The following is a 19,840-nucleotide window of genomic DNA, read 5'->3' as shown; positions in this document are numbered from 1 at the left end:
ATTTATTAAAGAAAAAAGAAAAAAAAGGAAATCTGAAGGAAAAGAGGGAGCGTGGGGCGGGGCTGGGGGCATCAGAAATGAAGAAAGAGAGGAGGAAGAGCGGGCGCGACACTGCAGCTTTAAACAGAATGACAGAGTTGGAAGGGAAGGGACCAATGACTGCAACGGACTCATCACTTACTCTGCTGCTGCTGAGTCAAAGGAAGAACCAGCACCCTCTACTGTGAGGCAGGAGAACTGCGTGCCTCACCTACCTCTGGATTTTTTAGGCTTTTAACCCTTGCTTAACTCTGCTTGAGCGATCATAAAACGCCTAAAAAGTCAGACTAGATGAAGCACGCAGTTCTCCTGCCTCATAGTAGAGGGCGCTTTTTTAGAGGCTTTTTTAAACAGTTAAGCAGAGACATCCATGGTGAGGCAGCAGCTAGCTAGCCTCACCTCAGCACTCGCCTTTTTCCTTTTACATTTTTTTTTCCTTTTCATGATGAGAGCGGTGAGGCTGTGCCTCCCCTGCCTCACCTGACTGCACGTCACTGTCTGTAGTCCTTGACATAGAACAAAATGCAAGATTCCAAAGTATTTACTAAAAGGTTAAGCAAAATTTAAATAGACGTTGCATTAAGCAGCCAGAAAGGAAGCTTACTTTTGCAGAAAGTTAACGTTGAACCTTGACTGTAGAGATCTAATTAGCCTGTGTTGTTGCAAAAACAAAAACACAACAACCCAAGAATCATGTGGCTTCTTAAAGACTTAACATTTTTATTATGCCATACCATTTCGTGGATTATAAAATGAAGAGAATGTGCTCTCAAAATATGTTGTCTTGAGAGAAGATCATTATATATACAGTGCATAGCTTTCTCATAAAAATGCACAAAGGTGCTTTTTCAAGAGGTATCCGTAACCTGGATGATTGACAATCTCCATAGATTTTCATTTAAAAACTTTTGCATTAAGGAAAATTGAAATGGTGATTATGTGTTTGTACGCGTGTGTGAGGGAGGAAGGGAGGGAGGGAGAGAGAGGGGGGGGTTAGATTATGTACTTAACATACTGCATTAAATTAAATAATTTTTAAATGAGGGCATCATCATTTAATGAAATATAATTGAATAAATAACCTGAGGCTACACCTTCTGTTTTTGGCATGTATTTCTAAATGAAAGAAATGTTTTCAGAAGTAAATAGGAAATTAAGAATCCCCTTTATTTTAATCAAAGCCTAATCAGTTTGTACTGATAGATTTCAAATGTAGCCTATGTGAAACAAAATAAAATATAGAAAATATAACAAGATATGCCTAGCATAGAACCCCCCTTTCCCTGAAAATTTGCTGGAAAGGTTTAAGGCTTTCTTGATGGGAAGAATATAGCAGCCAGGGTTAAGCTGGGTATCAATAAATCTATGACACACAAAAAGAATATAAGGACTATTTTGATTAATTAGGCTAAACACTTTATTCCTGAAAGCTAAAAACTGGATGTGCTGGCAAAATTTTCAGACGTGGAGTCCACACCCCACAGGGGGGGGGGGCAATTTTATTTTTAGTGGGGACAATTTGAACCTTGTTTAAACCAAGTTAATGGCCTTTTAGGCTTCTCTAGAGACTGCTAAAAAGCTACAGCTGGCCTAGAATGAAGTGCCGTAGACATTGATGGGTGCATCACGGTAATCGGTATGCATGTGTCCTCACTGTTTCATGAGCTACACTGGTTGCCAACCAGCTTTCAAAATGTTGGCAACTAAAGAACTTCATGGCATAGGGCTGTGATGGTGAACCTTTTTTGGCTCATGTGCCAAAAGCGGGAGGAGCGCAGGGGGGGTCGTGCGTGGGCGTGCCGCACCCATAATGCTATTTTCACCGTCCCCAGCCACCAGAGGCTTTATAGGAGCCTGGGGAGGGCAAAAGCAGCATCTCCTGCCCCCCAGAGGCCCTCCGGAGGCTTCAGGAGCTTCCCTGAATCCTCCGGTGTGTGAAAAACCGGCCCTAAGGACAAAGAGGAAGTTCAGGAATGGACTTCCGGTTTGCTCATAGGGCTGGTTTTAGCCCTCTGGAGCCTTCAGGGGCCTTCAGGAGGCTTCCCTGAAGGCTCTGGGAGATGAAAAACAGCCCTATGGACAAACCGGAAGTCTGTTCCTGAACTTCCTGTTTGCCCTTAGGGCCGGGAGGGTGAAAAATGGTCTCAAAAGAAGGCCAAAGTCAGCTGGCCAGCACGTGCATGCACGCTGGCCAGCTGACAGGGCAGTGCTTTGCGTGCCCTGACAAATGGCTCCATGCCATAGGTTCGCCATCACGGGCATAGGGGCTGGATTTGTGAGGGACCACCTGCCTCCCTGCCTTTAGGCCTATTGGGTGAGATCAACTAGAGTGGACACATACCAGTTCCTATCAATTAAGCAGTGCCATCTTATGGGAACTAGGAAATGTACCATTTCAGTGAGAGTTCCTGCCCGTAGAATAATATACCTCTTGAAATTCATACTGCTCCCACCCTTTTGACTTTCCCCAAATGGAGACCTACTTATCCCCCCATATCCTAAGCTAGAATGGTGGATGAGTTCCTTTGGTTTACTTTATATATTTTATTATCTGAAGGCTGCCCAGAGTTACTCTGGAGTAGATTGTCCTTGAAAATGAAACGATGATGAAATAAAATATTGTGTTGTTTGTGCTCAACTTCTGGTCAAGAAAACTCCTTTGAGTGGAACTCAAGTGGCCCATTGACTTCATAGACACGTTCATGTAGTTTTTTTAGCTACGATAGCATGGTTAGCCATTCTCTTCTCTTGCAATGGTTCCTCAACTTTCTAATTTTAATCTACATCCCTAACACTTCCTGGTGAATTCCTCATTGAGTCCAAATCTACTTCATTTTTCAAGATCAGCCAAGGCTGGCTAGACTTGATTGAATGAATCTATTTATTTCTCCACAGGTTCTTATGTGCATGCAGATGCAGTAATTATTCAAAAAAGATTCACTCAAATATTTGCTTCAATATTACTGTATATTCAAAATATTTCTTACATTCAGCATGGATCAGCTTGGACTAAAATAATAGAAGTCTGGGAATGAGTTAGTCAGAGTTAAACATGCTCATAATCCTATTGATTGTAAAGAAAAGCTTCTTCACAGGATTAAATTTATTCTATTTGGAAAATATTGCTAAAGTGCTTAACTTTTATTTGAATGTGCTAAAATATTGCAGAGTTTCAGTATAACAATACAACATAAACGCTGTTAAATTTTGATAGGTTTTGCATCAAGCCTTAATGCCTTACTTAACATCAATTAATCAGTTAATTAATCAATTAATCAGGAACGTGGTGGCTCATTGGCTAAGACGCTGAGCTTGTCAATCAGAAGGTCGGCAATTCAGTGGTTCAAATCCCTAGTGCCACATAATGGAGTGAGCTCCTGGTACTTGTCCCAGCTTCTGCCAACCTAGCAGTTCAAAAGCACATAAAAGTGCAAGTAGAAAAATAGGAACCACCTTTGGTGGGAAGGTAACAGTGTTACATGCGCCTTCAGCATTTAGTCATGACCACGAAGACGTCTTTGGACAGCACTGGTTCTTTGGCTTTGAAACAGAGATGAGCACCGCCCCCTAGAGTCAGGAACGACTAGCACATATGTGCGAGGGGAACCTTTACCTTTAACATCAATTATAAGAATTTTCTTATACAGTAAACTGATGGGTCATCCCTGAAGGTAGGAAAAGCGATGTACCTTTATGATTCAGCATTATAATTTTTTTTTCCTGTTATTGGCTTTCTTGTCACTTAGCCTAATGTTGAATTTTTAATGTGCCTCCTTCATTCTTTTGTTTTTATTCTTTTTTTTTCCCTAGACAGAGCAACAAGAAATCAATGCTGAAACATCATCATCAATCAGCAATGACCAAGAACTATTTATAATAGATCCTAGTGTGGACGAGAGGCTTGTTCTTGCACCTTCTCATGGGGCTACTGAAAATTCTGCTTTGCCAAAGATCCACAGGAAAACTGGATTTCAGACAGGTAACATCACTTTGGAAAACTCTCCAGCTCTCGATGGAAGGGGTGGAATTCATGAGGCTGAAGAGCCGAAGCCAAGACGGAATCAAGTTCCTCATCTCCCAAGAGTGGATAACAGGGCAAGCTGTGATTGCCCTGATGCCTCATGTGATATTCCGGTGTCCATGCTTGATGGACAAATGGAAGAGGCATATGCAGGAAAAGCCCTCGAGCTCAACAGAATAAAAATACTCCGTGACATACCTAAGACTCAACATCCATCCAAAGAAAATTCCCAGAGCATCCTGGAATCTGCAGAACTTAAGGACAGGGATGCTGGTTCATCAACAATGTGTGAACTTTCCCAGAGACTTCTTTATGAGAACGATGACTGGGATGATGACTTCAGTTGCACCAGCAGGGAGGTTAAGAGGGTAGCAGCTGAGACTGCTAGTGCCAAGATAGACAGAGGGCTGAACATTGCCACAGATGTAAGTGGTAGGCAGCATGTGGCAGAAAATTTAACAGGAGATAATCAGCACGTCTCAGAATTGACAACAGAGATGAAAGGCCTTACTGATCTTAGCTTGCTAAAAACAGATGAAGCCTATAGCCATACATCCAAGGTCAATTCCATGATGCTACCTGGGGAACCAGATTCCATAGAGCTGTGCTCTGTTTTTCAACATAAAAGAGAAAAGCCATCTGTTGACTTTATAAGGAGTGATCTCCAAAAGAGAAAATATCCAAATAAGCAGTGTGAAGCCCAGCACGATCATCATGGATCCATCCAGAAGTCTGCTTATCATGAAGACACAGTTTTGACTGAAAAGGCTTTCCAATGTTGTGAACAAGAACCTACATATAGATTTGTAGAGGTTCCAGACAACCCTTTAGAACCAAGCCAAGAATTTGTATTAAAACAGCTTCCTAATAATCTTGGTCAGTTCTCTTATACCGAACAGAATGTTGATTGGGAAACTGGCCACATAGAAAAGCAAGCTGACGAGATACCTTTGAAAGAACACCAAAGTCCCGTAAATAGGTCAAGAATAAACGATTGTCCTTTGAAAGAGGATCCATCTAGAAATTTCTGCGGGAAAATTATGGCTCCGGTAATAAGTAGAAAACAAACTTCTGTTACAGCAATTGATAGAAGCGCCAAGCAAGAAAATCGGGGAAAAGAAAGTAAGTCGGAACTGAATACAAAAACTGTATCTGATGCACACATTCCAGAGTCTAATTCATTAATGGCTACGGAGCCTAAAAATGATTGGCAAGCATTAGAGACAACGAGCCAAGAAAACCGTATAGAAAGAGATGCATCGAGACCCATGTTCACAGCCTCCTACAAAGTTAGATTTTTCACTGAGATGCTGTTAGAAATTAACAAAAATGTTAAAACCAATGCAAGCCAAAAGTGCACAGACTGCGTTGCAAGTCTGAAGCCAACTCTCCTGGACTCGCAACATGTCGCGAAGTTGCCACCACACAATTCCCAACAATTAGTATCGGAGAGAAATTCTGCTCCTGCCAAACATTTGGATGAGAGCGTGAAAAGCTTAGGCTTGGATCTGGTGTGCTCTCCGTTTGAAATGAATACATCGGCGGGTTCAAACACTGTGCAGTCTTCAACCCCTACCAGCAATGAGGATTGTGGCATAGGCCAAAAGGCTCAGAATGGCGGGATAGGCAATTTAACAGTTCATGGGCAGGATATAAGTAGCCTAAAAAGAGCATCAGAAAGTTGCAGTGCTGATACACTGGCGCTATCTGAGCATGTTGGGCAAACTGAGTCCGTCCAGTCTCAAAAGGACAGTAGCATGGAGGCAAAGGCAGTGACATCACGGCAAGATAAGTACAAAGGGACAGAAGAAAACCAACATGAAGAAAGAATGCAATCCGAGAAAGAAAGGTGCCTGCTTGTGGCATCTGCTTTTGAGGAAGCTGAAATAGAGCCTTATATGAGAACTCTACTTGATTCAGAAGAGGGGCATCCTCTTATGGTGAGTCATGGCGAGTATCAAAAAATGGAAAGACAAAGTCAGAGCAAAATTATGCCAGATGAAATGGACACCAAGGAAACCGAAAAGCTGGTTGAAGATGACCTGGAGATAGTTGAAGTAGAGCCTTACATGAGGGCACTCCTTGATTCAGAACCAATGTACTCTTGGCACAAAGGCCCAGACTGTATGCCTCCATTCAAGGAATTTTGCAATGAGCAAGCCGCTGCTGTTCCGGTAGGAAGATTAAAGAGTGGATGTACAGTTGCAACCACTGACCCCAACCAAGGCAGAGACTTCACAGATGGTGAGAGACAAAATTCATCCACACACGGAATGGGGATTTCAGAGAGGCCCTTGCCTTGTGCTTCTGAGGACAACTGTCATTCTGAAAAAGCATTGCCACCGGTTCAAACGCAGCCATGCACGTTAGGAACAAGTGAGGGAGATGTTTCTGCATTAGAAAACGAGAGGACAATATCACTAGAAGCTTCAGAAATCTCCAAGCCATTGTCACCGCACAAAAGTGCTGATGCCATGAGGAGCAGGCATGAAATAACAAGCAACATGATGCCTAAGATGCCCAAGAAAACATGTCTTGAAACAAAAGGAAGTATCTGTAATGATGCCAGCTGGAGAACAGAGGCCGATTTAACTGCAAGGGAAGAGAAGAGAGAAGAACAGAAAATGCTACGCCAAAAGGACAACAGAGGTATGTGTAGAAAGTGAGGTGGTTTTTGTTTTTTTTATCAGTAATCTTGTTATCAACAAGAGTTCCCTGTGACAATTCCCCGAGATATCTGGCAGAATTTGTTGCTTCCTGAAGATATTTGTAAGTAAAGATATGCCAAATACGGATTCTGAGTTTGTCTCCTTGGTATTCTATACTCTACTCTCTAAGGTATGAACTGTTCCAAATCCCAAATTATTTAATCAGTGAGACACTGAGATGTATTTTGGGGGGCACCAAGGGCCCTTTAGCAGTGGATCATAAGCTGCACTCCAAAATGAGCTGTTTTTTTAAACTAATTAACTTGAATTTATTACTTCAGTTAATATGGTTTGTCCTCATTAGTGGAATGCAAAGCATTTTAAATTCAGCACACCTTGTCTGAAATTTGAAAAAAAAGTTGTTTCAAGGGCAAAACACCCTAGTTGTGGAAGTGATTTGAATTTAAAACAGCTTTTTTTCCCCTAGTTTGGAATGCTTTGTTTCGAGATCAAAATACTCCCCAAATAATTAAAAGAGCTGTTGAGCATGTGGAGGACTAATCTAAACTCATAATGGGCATTTTAAATTAGAAACTTGGAATTCAGAACACATTTATACACTTCTGTTCCTTTGTATTTAATGCCTCTTTCCATTTCTCATGTTAAAATTACAATTCAATGGCTATTTGTGGAACTCTAGGATCTATCCTTAAAAATCTGTTGCACACCTTTAGTGTATGAGTTGCCATTGGTTGATCAGTTATCCCAAATATGCCTTTTTTATCTCACCAAAACAGTTCTCTACAGTTCAGTTATGCAGTAACTAGAATCTCCACCTAGAGATTCATGCATGCTCTTTTTTTAAAATTAAAAAAATACAAGTATGGGCTCAGAGTTAAATGAGATCTAAATTGACAATGACAGTGTTAAGTTCCTTAGTCTTTAGACGCCACAGCTTCATTGCACTTGGAACTTGGTCTTCTGTCTGTGATCCTTAACAGTCTTAAAGGGACAATTTTAGTGGTGTTATCTATAGCCTAGGCCAGTGTTTCCCAACCTTATGAACTTTAACATGTGCGGACTTCAACTCCCAGAATCCCCCAGCCAGCCATGGCAGACAACCTCTCAGAATTCTGGCAATTCAAGTCCAAAGCCCTTAAAGTTCACAATTTGAGAAACACTGGTCTAGGTCAAACTTCCTCATAACGTGGTATCCTCTACCTGTGTTGGACACAATTCCTGTCATACTTCACGTAGTTTGGACCGCAAGAGAGTAGACAAGGTTGTTGAAGGGTGACATGCCAGATTTTATTTCTTCTGAATTAAACTCTAAAACATCGATGTTGTGTCTAGATCAGTGTTTCTCAACCTTGGCAACTTGAAGATGTCAGGACTTCAACTCCCAGAACTCCCCAGCCAGCATTCGCTGGGGAATTCTGGAAGTTGAAGTCCGGACATCTTCAAGTTGCCAAGGTTGAGAAACACTGATCTAGATTCAATATATTGTTAAGGAATAAATATATATATATACCCGGTGGTGGGATCCTGGCGGTTTAACAACTGGTTCAGTGATTGTGTATTTCACGTGTACAAGCTGCATGAGAGTTTTACCAAAACTTACCTTCCACGTTACTTCTTGTGGAGTTACACAGATGAGGCGTGGCAATCCACTCTGCTCGCTAATCAGCTGAGAGGATATAGGTAATTAAAGCACAAGGGCAGGCTGGCCAACCTGATTGTCGAAGTGAACTGGTTCACTCTCAGCTGATTGTCGGAGCTACCAGTTTGCCCAAATCAGCCCAAACCGGCTGAATCCCACCTATGTAAATACCCAAAGCAATAATCAATTGAAATGACTCAAGGACTGATCTACTATATATATATAATATGCAAATTAACCCTAAAATGCTACTGTACATATGTTCATCCCCAATAACTCATCATTTTTTTAAAAAACAAATTCAGCACCCAAACTGCTGAGGAAAATCCATGCAGAACTGTTTCCTGATTTCTCTGGAAATGTCAAATTATGTTGCCAGTTTGGAGACATTCATTCAGATTCCACCATTACCTGGTCAAAAGATTCTAAGCTTCTTGCTCGAGTTCACAGAAGGTAAGACATATTAACATGCTTTGCAAAGCTTTTGGGAAAGGAAGGATGCGGGAGGAGTATATATTTTGTTTATAACTAGCCGATAACCCGGCATTGCCCGGGTAGTTATTTATAGGGGGGAAATGTCAGGACCAAATGTAGTTTCTAATGTTTGATTTTCCCCCTTACCAGAGGGAGCCCCCTTGTGGAGTATTATGAAGCTGTTACTATGGCAACTCTACTGGACTGCACAGTAGAAGCCATTTTATGGCAGTACAGTAGAAGCCATTTAAGGCACAATAGGCTGTATCTTAACAGAACACACACCCTGAAGGGTTTTAGGTTGACTTCCTCTTCTTTGTGGCAGCCCCTTAGATATTGGAAGACGATAGATGTCACCCCTAGTCCTTCTCTTCTTTAGTCTAGACATACCCATTTTCTGTAACTATTCCTTATAGAATACCTGATTTGTAAGAAAATAGAAAAATGTAGTTAATAGAGTGGTTTTTAGATAACTAATTAACGTGCAAGAGGTGTGTGCAGGCGCCCCGGCCCATCATGTGCAGAAGCACTGCGCAAGCACATACGCAGCTCAGTTCCACTCCCTTCCCATCTGATTGCCAAGCCACAAGGATTGGAGACTGTTGATCTAAAAGACACGCATCTCTGATTTTTGTGTTTTGGGGTTGTTGTTGTTGTTGTTGTTGTTTTGGAAAATGTGCATTTTCAAATATTGATGTATTTTCTAGTGCAAGAGATGACCTTCCAGTGTCTCTGGCAATCGTTCAAGCTGGGAAAAAAGACCAAGGCCTGTATCATTGCTGCCTGAAGAATGTGCATGGAAAAGCCATTTCAGAATTTAACCTGACCTCTGAAGGTAATGTTGGAAGAAATGTCCTTCTGGGTTCAGCTCCAAGTGGGGAAAAAGACACTGGAAACATGGAGGCTGCTTGGAAAGATGGTTTTAATGGTGGACAGGATCTATGGCTTGAGGTCTTGGGGAAAAAGGTGATCACATTCTTCCAGATGTTGGGTGAAGAAGAAGAAGAGAGAGAAAAAGGAGACTTGCTGGGTTTTTTATACTCTGTTTGGCTCCACCTCTCTGTTTCCTGTTCCTGTGTAAGAAATGTATTCTGATTGGTTGTCAGACTTTTATGGGGCCATGCAGGGGCAACTCTCTAGGCTGTGTTTTGAATCCAAGTTTGGTTGAGTTCCCAGATGCCATGTGGTGAGTTTCTGTAGATTAATCCCATCTTTGTTATGTAGAGTAAACTAGCTCAGGGCCCCTAATAGCCATTGAGAAAGGTGGGGGCTATTAAGAGTGAGTCTGTTTCCTGCCAAAAACATGTTTCTCCATTTCTCATCCAGGGAAATATAATATTCTGCCTTTTCAATATTTCCCAGGATATTTCATTTTTCTAGGAGAGGAGTGGGTGCTAACTTCCTACAATAACATATGATGAATTCTTCCTTAAACATAAAACACAGCTGCAATTAACAATGTGTAGCCTACATTCTGAATATATTTCTTTTCATCTTTCTACAGTTTTGGAACATCTGTCCAGTCTTCAGGATGTTGAAGGTAAAACTGTGCTTTCCCCCCCCTATATAAACTCCTGAAGAATGATGCAAAATTACAGTATATATCTGTCTGTCCAAAGAAAAAAAAGCAAAGAATTATATTATGAAAAGTTTTCCTCATATGTTACTGATTCTTTAATCACATCAGTATGTGGACTACAGTGTCTGTGCTAAACATAGATAACGCTTTGGCCAACAGGTTTGGTCAATGCCGTACATAACGTGTTACTCAACTTTTGCTCATTCAATCAACCGAATGGTGACTTGTCCTGACTCCTTAAGAAGCAGGATTAATTGTTCCATTCCTTTTAAAACAGGTGCATGGCTTTTCATTTACTAACGGCAAATGTTTCCTTGTGTACTTTCAATCTTGAGATGTGATCCATGTTGAGTGCTCTTAAAAGGAATTTGGTGTAGCAGTAGTGGGCAAGTTAAAGAGAAGACAACTCTTTTAGCACCAGATAGTTGCAAGTAATAATCACCGTTGATTATGGTCCCTTTTAAGTTCTCGGAAGCAAGGAGTCATAGGGGATGGAAATGATATGTCTTTTGGAGAAGACTTATTCTACAACTTTCTAGTTGTCCTTGGCTCAAAATATGAGGAATTTTGTCCAGTGCCCTATCACATTTCAGAGGGATGTTCAGAGAGAAGTCTGGGTCCCTCAAAACAGAGATATGCAGCTGGATAGCCCCTGGATCTATAAGAGGAGTAGAGGTGGTATTCACTTACTTTCCCTACCGGTTTGCAAAAGTGAGTCCACGTATGGCTCAGCTTTCTGCACATGCGCTTTGGCTTGAAAACGTGCCTAAATAGGACAGCATAGAGCTGGGGTGGGTGGGCAGGACTACCCGCGATTTCCACAACCGGTTCAGGCAAACCGGTCCAAACCGGCTGAATACCACCTCTGAAGATGAGGTGGAATGCACTCCCCCCACCTTTTCGTCACATGGCAACTTACCTGCGAGACCGCCTACTGCCACACTCCTCCCAATGGCCGGTAAGATCTCATAGGGTGGGCCTCCTTCAGATGCCATCAGCCAGACAATGTCGGCTGGCGGCTCCCCGGAGGAGAGCCTTCTCTGTGGCTGCCCCGACCCTTTGGAACGAACTACCCCCAGAAATCCGGACCTCACCCACTCTCATGGCCTTCAGAAAAGCTGTCAAGACCTGGCTATTCCGGTAGGCCTGGGGCTGTTGACCTCATTGTTGAGGTCCAGCCCCGACTGAAATGAATGTATCTGTGTTGTTTTTTAACTTGTCTATTTTATTTTTATTTTATTTTGTTTTCTTTTCTTTCCCCTCTCTGAAAGCCGCCCGGAGTCCTCCGGGATTGGGCAGCCTATAAATAAAATTAAACTTGAAACTTGAAAACTTGAAACTTATAACAGACATGCAAATGCTTTATGAGCTCAGAGTATCATAGCATTTGAGAAACTAGAAATTGGTATTCTTCTTAATATAATAAATGTTGCCACTCATTTATTTGGTGAATTCATTTATCTTCAAACTGTCCAGAAAGCTATAACTGTTGACCAGGCAGAGCAATGTAATTAATATCTAGTTGGTTTCTTAGGATGCATGAAAGATGTGATTTTCATGCAGGGATAGAAATAGAAACCAAGTTCTTCTTATGATCTCTCCATGTTTGTATCCTACCCACTTGGCTTTCTGATAGAGTGGATTACAATTCTCTCCACTTCCTCCAGCAGGACCATTGATTGTGGCACTGGGGGAATATGGGAGTTGAAATCCAACATCCAAGTTGGAGAAGGGTCAGGGATGTCCTTATGGGAGGTCAAAAAGTCAACTTGATGACCATGGCCATGCAATCGAAGCCCCATCCTTTTTAAAAACACGTGTTGCACATGTGCTGCATCAGTGGTGGCTTCCGGATCCCGTTCCAACTGGTATGGTTGGAACGGGCGCGCACACATGAACGCAGCGTACGCATGTGTCTTAGCACCTCTACGAGCCTCCGCAATACCCCAACTGCTCAGTGGAGAGTTGCGCAGGCGCTGTACGCGCCGTGCGCATGCACGGAAGCGCTGAAGACTTAAAAGTCCGGTAAGGAGCTCAGACAGGTGGGTGGGCACTCCGGAGCACCGAACCGGAATGGTATCCGGTGCTCTGGGCAGGCTCTGGTACACACATATCGGGGCATACCGCCTGCAACCCACCACTGTGCTGCATGTAATAAAATAGTGGGGCTTTGATTCCATGGCTGTACTGCCATCTTGACTTTTCTGACATATCAGAGGCACCTCTGAAAAGTTAACATACTGCAAAGTAAAACAGTAGAGTATTGAAAAGAGACATGGATAAAAATCTACAATGAATGGATCTAGGAAATATAATAAAAAGATCTGGTTATTGTATTTTTTCCCTTCATTTTGGGGATCATGTGAGTGAAATAGACAGTTTTCCATTAACTCACCTGATGGAAGGCATCATTATATCTATTACTTTATCGTAAGATCTATGCTGTGACTTATCCTGTTGGAATAGCAGTCACTACATGAGTACTCTATATACTTAGTGCCAGGGAAGGCAAGGATGGATAGCTCTGACCTACATTGCAATATTAAAGGAACATGCGAGAGGGAGGAAGGGGGCAGAGAGAGAGAGAAGAAATGAAAAGAAGGACTAGAGTTGACATGATAGCAAAAATCTAAAGCAGTGGATCTCAACCTTCCTAATGCCGCGAACCTCTAATACAGTTCCTCATGTTGTGGTGATCCCCAACCATAAAATTATTTTATGTTTTCCGTATTTTTTTTTGAAAATATGTGTTTTCCAATGGTCTTAGGTGACCCCTGTGAAAGGGTCGTTCGACCCCCAAAGGGGTCCCGACTTACAGGTTGAGAACCATTGATCTAAAGGGTTGCCACTATGAAGGCAGAGTCAAGCTCTTCTCCAAAACAGTTGAAGGCAGGACAAGAAGCAATGGGTGGAAACTATTCAAGGAGAGAACCGATCTAGAAATAAGGGGAAATTTCCTGACAGTTAGAACAATCAGTAGAACGACTTGCCTCCAGAAGTTGTAGGTGCTCCACCACTAGAGGCTTTTAAGAAGAGATTGGACAACCATCTTCTGAAATGGTATAAGGTTGCCTTATGAACTGGTATACGGTTTCCTGCCTGATCAGAGGGTTGGAGTAGAAGACCTCCAAGGTCCTTCCAACTCTGTCATTCTATATTCTGCATTCAGGCAGAGATGAAATAGAAGGTTTGGGGATAGCAACAAAGCCAATACAGATCATTCTAGTTTGTTATAATTATGTTTTAGTGCTAAGATAAAAATGTAGACACCCACAACAGAAAGGATGTATGACAATCTTTTTTGCTCCTTCATTTGCCTTCATGTTGCAATCCATACAAACGCGCTACTTTTTCTTTCTTTGGATTCATACCAGAGGTGAGTTCTTACTGGTTCGGCCTGGTTCAGCCCGATTAGGCCGAGTAGGTAGTAACTCGGCCAGCCACGCCCCAAACTTGTTCTATCGGTGGCGCCATAGGTGCCCTCAAACTTGTTTTTTGCTTCTGCGCATGCGCAGAAGCATTTTTTGTAACCTACTGTGCATGCGTGCGCACATGGCCAAAGCGCGTCCCTGAGCAAACCGACAATAGAAGAAGCCGGAATCTACGCCTGATTCGTACGTGTATTTACTCATTTCACAGGCCTGGAAGAAATAGAATTCTTACAGCTGATGTTCAAAGAAGACTTCATCTGTGACAGTTACTTGAGTAAAAGTCTTCACGGAAGGATTACCACGGAAGAATTACATTTCGGGGAAGGGGTGCATCGAAAAGCTTTCCGAAGCAAAGTGTTGCAAGGCCTGGTGCCTCCGCTCAGCCCAGGCCACCCCTGTGTTTTGAAAGTGCACAATGCCATTGCGTACGGGACCAAAAACAACCACGAACTTGTGGAAAAGAATTACAAATTGGCGCTACAGGTAAGTCCATGCAGGAGCCCTTCATAATAATTGAGATGATCGGAATATCGATATCCGTGGGAGAGAGAGCTCAAAACAGGCGAGATGTGTGGTCACAACATTGTGATATGGAATAGAATAGAATAGGTCAGACATGCCTCTTTTAAAATCCAAGAAAGGAAACCCCTAACTTCATTGTTTTAGAGATAAAGGTACTTTTACTGGATATGAACTGATAGCAACGAAAGTCAAGCAAGATCTGAGGCTTAAAGCACAAAATTGCGTGACCCAACAAATGCACGCTCGACAAAACCACGGCGACAAAACCGCGATGTCATCAACGCGCCGACAACAGTGCGCCAACAACAGCGCGCCGACAGAAGCGTGATTTAAGTTAAGGTAAGGGTTAGGTTCAGGGTTAGGTTTAGGATTAGGTTTAGGGTTAGGGTTAGGGTTAGGGTTAGGTTTAGGGTTAGGTTTACAGCGCGCTTCTGTCGGCGCGCTGTTGTCGGCGCGCTTCAGCGCTCATTTGGCGCAGTTTAGAACTCACGGTTTAGTCGGGCGCGCTTTTGTCGGGCGCCCTTTTGTCGGTGAACCACAAAATTGTACATATCAAAAGTTTACCCAAATCCCTCCCCGCAACAACCCCAAACTGAATGTCCAATCTCCAGACTCCCAAGGGTGGCATGTGGGGTGCATCTTCAGGTGGCTTCATCCATATGATATGCAGAGACCGTTGACCTTTACCAGGCTTAAACAAGACCATTCAGCCTGCACAGAAAATGGTGAGGGCAAGATGTCCTTGACTCTCTGAGAAAAGAACGTTATTGTGACTATATCTCACCCATACTCTATACAACCCCCCCTCCTATTTTCCCACGGCAGAAAATGTGGCAGGCCTGAAGGACCAATGCAAAAGATGACTTCCAGGTCTGACAGCTTCAGCTTCAGTTTCTATCCTTCCAGAGAGCAATCAGGGTTGACTTCCTTTAAGATTTTGGAAGTGGCTGCAAAGATCTCACCTCTACCTTGACTACACATTGGCTTTTTATCTGTTTTAATAGCAGTTCTAATGTTTTAGCTTTAAACGTTTGATGTTTTAATGTTTTAATCCTGCCACTGTTTTATTCTGTTATTTATGGTATAGTAAGTCACTCAGAGCCGCTTGATAGAGAGATGGGTGGCATACAGATTTTAAAAAATAAAATAAAAACAAAGTCTTTTTTTCCCCATGGATTTTCTTCCACCAAGGAATGTTATGTTCAGAACACAGCAAGAGAATACGCCAAGATCTATGCTGCCGAAACACAACCTCTCGAAGGCTTTGGAGAAGTACCTGAGTGAGTAGACTTTTACAACTTCCTGGGAAAATAAATAGGATGCAGTGGATGCATCCATCATTGCAGGACGGATGTCATTTAGAAGAAGCTCTGCTGTTTGATAAGGAAGGACGCTGAAACTAACATGTGCCAGCTGCTCTGTGCAAAGATCTCATATTTATTCCTAAGCAGTTATTATGGAGAATTTATTGGTAAAAGTTGGGAAAATTTATACACGCACAATTTATTCCTCCCTCCATCAACATCCTTGATTGGACAAATTGGTTTTGTTTTGTTTTTCTGGTCGGGTCTTCATGTTTGGTGAATTCAGAAAAATGTAGAAGGCCTTTAACTTCCCAAACTTCCCAGTTATTAAGCCCCGCAAGTTTAATCAAGAAATAGAATTTTTAGAACGTTTGGTAAGGCAGCTTGTCTAGAGGCCTGGGTGTCTATGGAGATTCTCAGTTATCCAGGTCGTAGTTTGTCAGAGTTTTGGCAGCGTGATTATTATTATGAGATAAGCTCAGCAGTAAAACACAGCACATAGCACACAGAGCCTTTAGACAATAGTGGTTTATCTACAAATATATACAGGCATGCATATGGAGAAAAAATCCCTTTCCATTCACTCCGAACACAAGGAGAGAAATGAGATACACAATGAGAGAGAAAGGCCCTCTAATAATCATCTATATATGTGATGGTGAACCTATGGCACGTATGCCACAGGTGGCATGCAGCGCCCTGTCTGCGGGCGCACGAGCCATCGCCCCAGCTCAGCCCCACCACGCATGTCCACCAGCTGATTTTCTGGTCTCTGCTGTGCAGATTGGGGGGGGGCACATGCAAGAGACATGCAAGCATGCACGAGGAAGGTTGCGGGGTTGCATGTGCGGGAGGCACTGCTGTGCCCCCCCACGGCCCGTTTTTGGTCCCGGGAGGCTGCAGGTATGCATGGGGGGGGTAGGGGAAGTGTAGGGGGTGTTGTGAGTGCATGTGCAGGGGGCAGGGCATGCAGGGGTCTCACGCACACATTGCATTATGGGTGCAGATGCAAGCGGCTTTCGGCATGCAACAACAAAATGGTTATCCATCACTGACCTATATATATATATAGACACCTTCCATGCAATGAGTTCTCCTCCTTGCCGCAGCCTACAAATTACAGCTTACAATCTTACATCAACTGGCAGCTATTAAATCCTCAGTACCTGACATAGTTGTCCTGAAGGTCCTTTTTAAACTTTGTTTTTTATTTTTATTATGAAGAAGAAGAAAAGAAGAAGAAGAAAAGAAAACAGGAAATTAAGGGAGGGAAAGGAAACGGGGGAAAGGGTATGTGACATAAAAGGGGGAAAGAGAAAAAGAAAGAAAAGGAGGCATTGACTTCCAACTTTTCCTAGCACAGTACAAGATAAACACATTCAAACCTCAACTTTTTGCTTTTACACATTCATATATAACTAGCCATTCCTATAGCACCAAATCTTTCTAATCAACAACAACCAAGATCAAAGTTTCATTCTTTTTCTTCACAAGAACAAATTCCGGGAGGGATATCCAAATAAGAAGTTATTTTCCTCTTTAAAATAATCAATTTAACCATTCCTGCTTTATCTTCCTTGCTATGGAAATAATGTGTATTTCTACTTGCGCCTAGTAATTTTTGTGCGCTGTCACCATTTTTATTTACAAAATGTATTTGTATTCTTTCAAATTCTTTGGCCTTACTGAAAAAAAGAAAAAAGAGGGGGGGGGAACCTTTCTTTTTTCCCCCACCCTCCTCTTTCCTTCAAGACGCAACTGGACTTTCTGGTTTTTCTTTGAAGATGTTTAGCTTCTCGTCCAAGGAGCTTCTTCAGCTCTGACTGGATGGTGGGTAGAGATCTGGGTTTTCCAGATTACTCTGTCAAACAGGGACGACTGCAGACCTGTCATTCACCATGTTATTGCTCTACAATTATTCCCATGCCTTTCACTTTGACTGCTCTTGTTCCATAAAACACTACTTTAAAAAAAAAGAGAAACCTTGGGAATGGTTAAGCTTCTTCATTCATTTTCATTAGCATCCACAGTTTTTAACAGACAGGTTTACACCTTGGCCATTTGATTAAAAAAAAAAGCCAAGTGCATTTCTCTAAGTTTTTAAGATGTTGAAAGCTCAGACACACATATATATTTTCTTCCAGTATATACATTTTAAAAGTAATTTGTTTTAATAGAGGCCTTTGGGGATATCTAATTTTTTTTTGAAAAAAATGCATACTTTTTCATTCAATTTATCATCACACACAAGATGATGGAGCGCTAAAGGATAATTGTGTTTTGATTTGTATGTTAGTTCAATTATTGCAAATTAGCCTGTTTTATTTTAAAATCCAAAGCATACTTTAAAAAAAATCCTTGATCCCTCAATAGTCCAGACTACTTCAATTCATTAAGTCTTTTGGTGCTGTAAAGTTGCAGTTTTTAAAAAATAGTTCAAAAAAACTGAAAATGTGGAGTTAAAAACAGAATTAATACTGTGTATCGGAAAAATTAAAAGAAAAATGTAAGCAGTTCAGCAAAACACATTGTTCTCGAGCTGGGGCTGATGATGGAGTTGCCTTAGGGGATTTACAGTGTGCATACATCACTGTAACTGCACTTATACATGTGAAGTATTTACTATATGAACACACAAGGGCTAGCAAAATTTGCTACTGATAAAAGAGTTTTTACAGTGTTGGCTCCAGGCCTACCAATGCTATGACCCTTTCCCACTTTTCTCATAAAGGAATGGATACCTTTCAAGTATAAAGCCCAGCTTTCCAAGGTCCAAATGCTCAACACCTCACACCATCCAGAAGAAACCAATGATGTATATAGGATGGTGAAAATGTACATCATTCAGTATCAGGAGACAGTTTCTAATTCCCCTCCCCCTCCCCTCTCCTTTCCTTTCCTCCCCTTTCCCTTTTCCTTCCTCTTCCTCCTCTCCCCTTTCCCCTTCCTCCCCTTCTCCTCCCCTCCCCTTTCTCATCCCCTTTTCCTTCCTCCCTTCCCATCCCCTCCCTTCCCTTTGCTCCCCTTCCTTCCCTCCCCTTCCCCTTCCCCTGTCCTCTCCCTGACTTCATCCTCACTTCTCCTTTCCTTTCCTCCCCTTTCCCCTCTCTTTCCTTTTCCTCCCCTCCCCTTTCCCCTTCCTCCCCTGCTCCTTCCCTTCTCTCCCCTTTCTCCTCCCCTTCTCCTTCCTCCCTTCCCCTCCCTTTCCTTCCCTTCCTTCCCCTTCCTTCCCTCTCCTCCCCTTTCCAGTCCCCTTTCCCTTCCTCCCCTTCCACTTCCTACCCTCCCATTCCCCCTTCTCCTCCTCCTTCTTGTATGCCCTCTTCTACTCCACGTTTCCTTCCCTGCTTAACAAATCCCAGCATACCATTCAGTATAAAGGGGTATTCACTATACAGATGTTTTGTACTGTCATTCTCGTTGTTTCCTAATTACTGGCCATGCTGAATGGGGCAGATGAAGTTAGGGAAGCATGTTTTCTCCATTAAAGCACTGAATATACCCCACGTTTTAACTTGGTAAGTCCTCAAAATACGTTTTCTGAAATTCTTCCCGGGACCATAAGTTTTCACTGTGTATGTTTCTTTTTTACTGGCTCTGCTTTCAGAATCATTCCTATTTTCCTTATTCATCGGCCCAAGAATAACATCCCTTATGCAACAGTGGAACAGGAACTCATTGGAGAATTTGTGAAATACTCTGTTAAGGATGGGAAAGAAATAAATTTCATGAGAAGAGACTCGGAAGCTGGCCAGAAATGTTGCACGTTTCAGCACTGGGTGTATGAAAAAACCAATGGCAGCTTGCTTGTCACAGATATGCAAGGTGAGAATCTTGCTGTTATATAGTGGTTAGTGGTAAATGTAGTATTATAGCTGGTATACCCACAAACAGGCCCACAGAGAAATAGTGATTCTCAACTGATGATTGCAAATCTGGGAGTTGAAGTCTACATGTCTTAAAATTGCCAAGTTGAAGAAAGACTGCCATAACCTGGACAGTTGGCATTCAGTTCCTACCAGGGCCATTCATCAATTGGGTGTAGAAGTAAAAACTGTCAACATGACAGCTACAATTATATGATTGAAGATTTCACCTGTGTCATATACACACAGTAGTCAAGGCTGCCATATTGGCCCTCCAGGAATGCCCCCAGTTCCCG

General features: G+C 42.3%; 1 protein-coding gene across 1 annotated transcript in view; it reads left to right on the top strand.

Annotated features, from left to right (window-relative positions):
• ALPK2 (alpha kinase 2) overlaps positions 1-19,526 on the top strand; it is an 89,886-nt gene extending 70,360 nt beyond the window's left edge. The window contains exons 4-10 of the mRNA XM_087715364.1: positions 3,850-6,709; positions 8,674-8,821; positions 9,550-9,677; positions 10,347-10,382; positions 14,061-14,335; positions 15,566-15,654; positions 19,286-19,526. Of these exons, the coding sequence (XP_087571490.1) occupies positions 3,850-6,709; positions 8,674-8,821; positions 9,550-9,677; positions 10,347-10,382; positions 14,061-14,335; positions 15,566-15,654; positions 19,286-19,526 (3,777 nt within the window). The remainder of the gene's footprint in view (positions 1-3,849; positions 6,710-8,673; positions 8,822-9,549; positions 9,678-10,346; positions 10,383-14,060; positions 14,336-15,565; positions 15,655-19,285) is intronic.
• Positions 19,527-19,840: the final 314 nt, after the last annotated feature.

Source organism: Thamnophis sirtalis, unplaced genomic scaffold, assembly GCF_051295495.1.
Source record: "Thamnophis sirtalis isolate CommonGarterSnake01/CBP01778 unplaced genomic scaffold, rThaSir2_p1.2 scaffold_5, whole genome shotgun sequence".
NCBI classification, from domain to species: Eukaryota; Metazoa; Chordata; class Lepidosauria; order Squamata; family Natricidae; genus Thamnophis; species Thamnophis sirtalis.
Note: the sequence above shows the minus strand (reverse complement) of the source record. Positions and strands in the feature narration are given on the sequence as shown.